The sequence below is a fragment of the Anopheles darlingi genome, chromosome 2, assembly GCF_943734745.1.
Source record: "Anopheles darlingi chromosome 2, idAnoDarlMG_H_01, whole genome shotgun sequence".
Lineage (NCBI taxonomy): Eukaryota > Metazoa > Arthropoda > Insecta > Diptera > Culicidae > Anopheles > Anopheles darlingi.
The window spans coordinates 86,392,894-86,401,777 of NC_064874.1; the positions used below are offsets into that span (position 1 = coordinate 86,392,894).

The 8,884-nt window shown below is 45.4% G+C and overlaps 1 protein-coding gene across 1 annotated transcript; it reads right to left on the minus strand.

Annotated features, from left to right (window-relative positions):
- Positions 1-476: 476 nt before the first annotated feature.
- Positions 477-8,334, minus strand: LOC125949684 (repressor of RNA polymerase III transcription MAF1 homolog). Its single transcript, XM_049676954.1, has 3 exons — positions 6,058-8,334; positions 4,813-5,090; positions 477-3,988 (listed from the first exon to the last, which is right to left on the minus strand). Exons 1-3 carry the CDS (start codon positions 6,400-6,402, stop codon positions 3,925-3,927), a joined length of 687 nt encoding a protein of 228 aa, XP_049532911.1. The 5' UTR covers positions 6,403-8,334; the 3' UTR covers positions 477-3,924.
- Positions 8,335-8,884: the final 550 nt, after the last annotated feature.

Sequence of the window (8,884 nt, forward strand, 5' to 3'; positions counted from 1 at the left end):
GGAAAGGAATTTGATGCAGGAGGAAACCTGATTGTGTATGGACTTGTTGTGTCTGGTGGTTTGATGGAACTTGAAGTACCTACTTAGTTGCTGCTAATATGGAGGCAACCATAGCAACGAACATCCTGAGAGAGCAACAGAGCCGCACAGATCTGTTGGATTCAGAAAATTCAAAGGATCATTCTGCTCTGCCGTTGAAAGTAATAGTAGAGGGAAGTTTGCTAGCGGCGCTGTTGCTATTAGTAGCCGTTGCCTGGTGTATGACGGAAGCTGGCTTTTAGCTGGAAACTTTAAATTTACATCAAAAACAAAAGAAATGCATTCAGAGACGGATAGACGGCCAAAAACCACAACGCTGACGCCCTATCGCGAAATTAGTATGTTGTTCAAAACAACGAAACTTAATAAAGAGACTACATAAAACAGAAAAAGCCGATGTACCACCAACGACTTTAAATTATTCTTCGGCAGGCAACTACATTGATCGTCGCTTTTGTCGCTGGGAAGTAGTAAGTCATGATAAGACGCACGCTGGACAAAAACATACTTTTGTAGATATTTTTTTATTGTTTTCGTTTAATTTCATGTTTCTCCTCGTACTCTCACAGTTAAACCTTAATTATTTAGGCTATTACATCTCACGATTTCTAGAATACATTTAAAATATTGTTAAAGGTAATGCACTCCTCCTTGGTTTCGCAATTTAATTCAGTTTTTCAATTCACCCATTATCCCATCCAACGATACTTCATATGTGCTAGGTACCGTGAAATACAGCTTAGCAAATCATCAGTGATCAATTGCTAGTGGTCGCCAGATCGACCATACGACCAACCGAACATTCAGAAGTAATTGTCTACTTCTCTACTAAACAGGACTACGCTGGAATAGTTAATTTTTTTCACTTCCGATATTTGCCAGAGGGTAAAAGATATAAATCAAGAATAGATGGTGGTGTTGTTCTCGCACTGCTTTTTTTACTGCATAACTTGTGTGTCTTGTTTCCGAGGGCTTCGGTGACCTCATTACTAATCCACTTCTTTATCAGCCCGATGGAGGTGTTGTGGTTTTCAAACGGAGATTTCCTAAGAGGGATCAAACGGTCCGTCCGTTATCGCACCAGGTTTTCTTGCTCGCGGTAGACAAACGAGCGTCGGAGCCAGCACGACGACTCACCACCTTGCGAGTTCTTATCTCAATTATCTATCAAATACCAGCTACGCGCCGTTGCCCTTCCTTCGTTTCTGGCCATGATTTCTATGCCTTACGCCTTACAGCTCCCCTTGTATGGTGTTAAATAAATAAGAAAAAGATAGTTATATCGCGAACCGGTTTGCTTGTTTGAGATGCGTTCCCTTGCCCTTCCGGTGTCGATGGCGAGAGGTTGGCTCGCCATTGTCGGTCGGTGGTGATTCTTGATTACAAATGAGATCATGTTTCGAATCGTAGTGGACGGACTCATCGGCTGAACGCTGCTGTTCACTCACGCACGCACGTGTGTCCGTCACCAGCGCCAGTGGCTGCGCTCACCAATCCTCTCCCTGGGGGCTGCTGTGGTATTCATTGTTGTTCCTTTTCCTTTGCACCCCGATATTTGTGTGAGTGTGTACTTGTGTCCTCCCCTAAAGCTACTTATCACGAGTTCGTGTAATTTGTACTTTAGCATCATTTCGATGAAGATCACGACATCACGCTCTTGTGTCTCATAGCGGTGCTATAGATAAGATTGTAAGCGAGCGACTACTGTGTGGGCACTGTTTGTGAGGAAGAGGGAACCGGTCTATCTATGGGCCGATGGTCTAGCGTCCCTAGAAACGCGAGCTTCCGCGAGTTGTTATTTCAAGCTTATGGTGGTTCACACAAACAACACATGCGTGCAATCTCAACCGATTCTGCTTTCCTCCAGGGTGTTATCAACGTAAACTTGACTAATAATCCCGAAACCCGAAAAATATCATGAGGCCCAGAAACTCAGGAACAGACTGTGGCGTGCGGCGAAAACAATGTTAATGCAACGGCTGTTACAACGTCCTCAAGACAGCAAGAAGACTGTTAACGCACATTTTATGTTTTCCGTTCTAATGACCTCAACAGCGGAAACAGTGGTTGTCAAATCCATTCTTGTCTAACATGGAAAGAAAAAGGAAAAAACCTTGCTTTTGGTACGTCTTGCAGTCTACAACACCTCCGGGAGCTAAAGATTGTGCTCTTGATCTTAAAACATTTTGAAGAAGGAAGAAGTGTTCGGTTCTCACCGAAGCTAAAACTTACATAATCTAATATCACAAAGGGGGTACAGTCAGTGAAATGGTTCTCACGTGCGGTCCCACCACCCCGGAACACAGGACCCAGAAGGTGGTGGACGAATTTGGACGAGCGCCGGGGACCAGATTAGCGGTGGTGATGTATCGTAGAGCGATCCTTGCCACTCTTGCCACACTGGGATCACGCTCGTACGTTTGCTGTTGTTGTTAGCTTACTGCTCCTCAGTACAACCATGACTTTAGCTAAGATTGATTTAGCTTTCGCCCTGATAGGAAAGAGAGATAATGCAAGCTTACACTGCTAACCGTACCCCTGTTTCGTCGCCATAGTTCGTCCTGGATTTTACAGGAACCGCCCCATCTCTCTCAGTGTACCAAATCACTGCTCCCTGCTTGCCAGCGAGGCACGACACTCTCGAGACGCTCTAAACTCTCCATTGATTCCGTTCGTATCTTGACTGACCTTAACGCTCCATCTTCTTTCCTCCTTTAAAACAACAATCTCGGACCGTGGCGTCGCTGACAAACAAGAAACAGGGGCAATTTCACCAACTGGGATCACAGGCACACAGGAAACCGGACCGAATCCGGCTGGGATACCTGTTATTGCCTGTGATCATGGAAGAGCTTTCTATCGCTAGTACTACAAACGAGTAAACTATGGATGATCTGTTTTGAGAGTGCATAACGTTCAATATTCTGATGCCGCACATACTTTATCATGCTACCCACTGCTCTTTCCTGTGATGCCCGGGAGGTAACTCTCCTCGAATAAGCATTCAAACAGTTAGATGTTTATTAGCATCAGTACTCCCTCGTTCAATCGTAACCTCATCATCCAGCTCATCTCTCTCGTTCGCTTTTCTTGTTTTAGCTTATGTCTAATATTATTAGGGGTGTTATATATATTTTATAGGATTGTAAAGTTACTCTCTTCCAAATCGCCAGTTGGCTACACATTGCCAGCATCGCGCACCCACCGTTAGGTCAGTTCTCACACCGCAGCTCTCACCTGCCCCGACCGTAACGGTGCGGTGTCTTATTATTGGTTGGTTTATCTCGCTATTTTCTCCTTATGCTGCTGTGCTGTGTGTCTTCTCGTAAGCATTTTGTGAACGCGCTCGTTTAATATTGTAATCGCTCTGCTACTGTGCAGTGCTGCTACTAGCAACAGTTGTAATATTGATAGTACTCGGTTTCTAATCGAAGAAATATTGTTCGCTTCCAGATTACTCGATTAATCATCGTCTTATCGATCAAAATGTAGTGCAAAAAATAGAAAAAAAAATCGATAGTAAGTTCAAAAGTTCAATAATCGTCTCTTTACGCTGGTCTGTAGTTTTAGGGACAAAACACAAACCTTATCCCCAATGGAAAGAATGACAAAACAAGCTAATCAAAGTCACTGACCAGTTATCGATCTTAACGATCGTGACGATCGTGATGATCGTTTCTCACTATCGTGAGTCATGTGATGGAAACCAAAGATATTAATTTAATAATTAAAAAATGATAGAAATATGTGTTTGTCAATTGTGGGTGACATGCGATGTGTGTAAGATGAAGACGCTGATCGTCGGGTCCTTCAAATCAACAATTTTCTTGTTGTTATCGGGCTGGATCATTGTACATCAATCTGTGCGCGATCATCGTCATCGGCTTAATAGCAGTCTTCATCTTCCATCGCAAAGTCGCTCGTGAAGCCCGAGTCCGCGTATACCGAGCTGCAAGAAGAAAAATAGTATGTGGTGCATTAGACGTTTTGTAACAAGAGGCCCAAGGTTTGCGAAAGTTTCTCAGTAACTCAATTTTCCTGTGCCCAATGAGATAAGGTGTTGTAAACTGCTGAATAAACCTAGCTAGCATTTTTCTTAAACACGCAACATAAGTACGACGGGTGTTACAAACAGATAATCGTTCACAGCTACCGTAGGAAAGTGTTCAGCAAAATATTTAAGCCACACAGCTCGTTCAGCTAGCCAACAGCTCGAAGAAAGACGAGTTACAAAAGCGTTGAAAAGGTACACCATGAAATGGGGTGACGGGTAATGAAATATGTATTTTGCGCCAAACACGCACAGCCAAAGCTAAGCGTCGATAAACAATAACAAACGAACGGCAGTTCACAACGAGTGCGCAAGTCCGTAACGAGAATTTCTGTTTGTATTAATTAAACGAAACGCATTGATCGAGCCCCGAACGCTCTCGAGCGCTATGCTCAAAAGACGATGACCTCAAACAATGATTTTTGCGCCAAAATTCATCCGCACGGTGAAAAACGGACATTGAGGAACGGCGAAAGATTACTAAAACAACGACTAACTCAACCAACCGTGGTTACACACGATAACAAAATCCGTTTCCACCGGTAGCGAAGTTCGTAAACGGGGGAGGAATCGTAAACATACGTAAACGGGGGAGGAATCGGGTGTAACGTTCCCTCCCGCGAAAGTTTGCTCTTTGGTTTCAATTCCGTTTGAAAACATGAAAAATGGAACTCTATAACAAACAACGCGCAGGGCAAGAAGTATTTAGCAATGACACTTACTTGAGGGCCCGGCAGGTGAAAAACACGATGCGCTTCAGCTTTTTGTTGTAGAAAAAGTAATTGAACGACCAGAGACAGCCGGGTTCACCGAATGGGTCCGAGTTCAGATCGGGATTGTAGCTGTAGATGTCGCAATCGTTCAGCGAGATCTCATCCTCGATCGTCGTCCAGAGGGCATGGCGTATCTTGCTGTACTGCTCGCCGGCTACCGGTGCAAGGTTGCCCTCGATCGAATTCAGCACCCACTGCAGCGACGGTTCCTTGCTGAATTCGTGACTCTGTAACGAAAATTAGTAAGTGATTAAGGAAACGATTGCGCTGCTCGATAACGATAACGATCGGGAATAATAAATATGAGCTGCTGTTGCTCATATTAATCGTATGCCTCGTAACGCCTTATTTGAGTGATGGATTGCAGTTCAATTGATGTATTCTTCTGTATTTTCTCTGCTTGTTAAATTTACAAACAGCTTCAATGAAAAGGAGCATCACTGATCATGTCATTGAGCAAAACAGCCGGCTAATACTTTATAAATATCATTTCTATTACGCGAGCGCAGAGAAATATCGCTAAGAATGACGCATTTTTCGGCCAAAAATAGCTCTAAGGGGAGTGGTATTCATTCAGAGGGGTTCGATTATGGTGATCGTTGGCACCTGATTCCAAACGAAAACATCTCAAGTTCAGTGTTCCGTATATGCTTCGCGCCATCGTTCATTATATCGCTGGCACTGCAAAAATATAAATAAAATAACGTTCAAGCGACGCAACGTTCTCTAACAATGATGTCCTCAACACGTATAGCTCGAGGCTGCACTGTAGGATGGATCTGTTTACCGTACGGAATTGTGACGCTTCGACAGTGGCGGTGTTGGGAGCATGTTTGGCAAGCTTTCTTCTCAGTGACTTCTAATTAAGGACCAGGTAATGGCACAAGCGAGAGCGAGAGGAGAAGGTGTGCCTGTGTGTGTTGTCGAGGTCGGTAATGATTTTCTCTTTTGCCGCTGTGTAGTCGAAGGGGGCGATATTTTTGGCCCATGCTTGCATTGCTTTCTAGAGCGGCAGTGACCGGTTTGCCTCTGAAATTTTTAGACGCCCACGATAGGCCCCTACCATGCTCTGCCCTTAACGAAAGGTCAAACAAAATTACGTTTGGGAAAACGAAAACATTGAAATTTGGTGTCAAAGTAAAATACTGTAGTTTATCCATCAAATGTATTATTGAAATGCTTTGTTGGAATTACCTTTGCATCGCTAAAGTCATAATCCGGCTCGAAGGCCGAGTTCAACGTCGCGATCAGATAGAAGAGCGTCTTGCGTGAGATAGTATCGCACAATGTAACGCCCTCATCCCCGGACAGGCTGCTGCGGAGAACCTGCGGTGACATGTCCTGCAGGGTTTGCGGCGGCGACAGTGCCTGCAGATCGGTCGGTGCTTGCTCCGACGTGAATCGCTTGTACAGGGCCTTATCATTGCCGGCCATCTTGCACGAGTACGACTCGATACGGCCATAGATCGTGCTGTCTCCTGTCTGGATATGCAGCGCATTGTTGACCGCCTCGAAGCGGGTGCTCTCCAGTAGTTTCATGGTGAGGATACTTCTTCTAATGCGTCGAAAGCCCAAAATGCAAAATAGGACAACAGCTCAGCTGGTCAGTAAGACTTCTTTTTCGTAGATGCGGGACACGTTAAATTATAACCTATCTCAATTTAAATAATCTTGCGTGACAATATTTCTTCGATCGAATGCAGGAAAGCTCGCAAGCTCGTGGGTGTTGATGATCAGAGCTGTGCAGATGATGTTTAGCGTTCCTTTGGCGCTTCTCTTCCGTCTATGATGTTCGTTGGGTGTTGATCTAGAGCCCTGTTCTCTTAAGCTGTTTTAACCAAACCAATAATGAACGATGCCTTCTTAAGGTTACTTATTTTTAAGAATCAGAGTGTGCCTTAAACTCTGGGTTGCCAAAACGGCGAGGGGTGGTGGAACGAAACGGAAAACGGTTTGTGGCCACGCACTCCTTGAGCACCTTAATGATGCGTCAGCGGGTTAGCCTTAAAGCAGCACCGGCTTCCGTGTACCGAGTATTTGACCATCTTGGGCGATCGTTCAACTCTCAGACCGTTGTTTATCTTGAATGCGATTCTAAACATGGTCGTCGGGTGTACGCAGAGTCTCTTTCTTAGTAGCTTCGTGCTGGCCACCTGCTGATCACGCCGGCAAATGTTGCTGATGTTGCTACCGCCGCTGTTGTCGCAACTGCTAATACGATTGCTGTCCGGGACGGCGACTGCTTGCGGGCTCATTTAAGAACGTGAAAGAATGTAGTTTTTCCTTGCTGGCCGGCTGCTACACCAAGGGCCTTCGCTGTTTCACTACTACTCAGGCTCCGAGACTCCTTCGGTGGAGTGATGACCAAATAAGGCCCTTTGTTTTCTAGGTTGCTTAATCGGTGAAGATCACAAAATCAACACAAAACGCTCGATACGCTCCAGTGGTTTTGCGTCACAACACACTCACGCACACTTGGACGAGAGACGTTTTTTTCGGCTGTAGTTCGCGTCGTCGATTGTTTCTTCGCTTTTCTCTCGTTCTACTTCGCGCGTCCAAGTACCGTTCAGAGAAATCTTCGACCTGCGGTCGCTTCTTCCGCTCTTCTCACGCTCGACCGCAATGTATCGCTACGCCGTCCTCTTCGTTTACCGTTGATACGGTTCACGGGGACCGTTTATGTGTACACAGACGGAGAGAGAGTCCCTTACGAGGGTTAACGATTCCGGAAATCCTTTCAAACAGATTGCCGACGTGAAACCGCTCTGGATATACACAAACGCGGACAGTTATATGCTCAGGATATACACAAAAAAGTCGTATACACTTGGCGAACGAGTTTCTGGACACGCCACAGTCCTGAAGGACACGCGAATGATTTATCTGCTTGCCTTGAAGGGCCGTGTCCACGATTTCTTCTCGTCGCCGACTCAAGGATGATTCACGGGAGCGACGCAAGATGCTGTTGCGTGCGGGGCGCTCGCTCGCTGCTGCTGCTATTCACACGCTTCACATGCGAGGGGCACGCACTTACACGGGCGCATTCGAGATTTCAGCGAGAAACGGGTTCGACGCTGCTTGTTGGAGCAACGGAAAACTTCACCATAAAACACGGGCCGATTGATCAATCGAGCTCGGACGCGCACTACCGGGAGGTACCAGCTACATATAGATTTGCAGCAGGGACTTATATTTTTCCATCATTTTCACCGCTTGCTTCGGTCACCGTTGTGGCGACGACTTCGGGGGTCGCGTTCGATATTTTCTCCCTGCTGGTTGCACGAACTCCGGCTGCGGCGGATCGGTCTTCCACTCCCGGAATTTGGGGTCGCGCGATATCAGCGGACCGTCGTCAAACGAATAACTGGTTTGAATAATCGAATAACTGCGACAAATTCAGAGAGAAACACACGCGACGGGAACGACAATTTTGCTTCTATTTTTGTTTTGAGAAATCGAAAATGGTGGCGTTACGAGTCGATGGCGAATAAGAGCACAATGAGGGGAAGAAGAAGAAAAAGAGAAGACCCTACAAGCAGGAAGGATTTTACACGGTTCATAAAGGTAGAGTAACGGTCGTGTGATGGTCGGATAAAACACGCTCACAACTGGTAACGCAGGGTTGTAGCCACGCTTGATTTTTTTAAATTAGTAGCCGTGGCCACACGGGGCGAAAACTCTAGCGCAAACGAAAAAATTAATGTCAAAACGGTTTCGCTTAACCCTTACACGCTGTCAAACTTTTATACGTCCGCGGACTTTTTCGCTGAACCCTTGACGCTATCGAACGCTTTATTTACGAAAATGTAGGTTCTTTTCGTATTGTTTTTGCATTTTTAATATAAATATAACAGCAACAGCAACAAAATCGTTAAAAACTGCAAAATTTATTCGGAAATCAACTTCAGCGGCCAAAATACAGATGTAAACAATACGTTTGACATTTCGGCATAAATTTTCGGGTTTTTACCCCTGCCACACGAAGCGAAAACATTTTGGCATTAATGTGCAAATTTGCGCG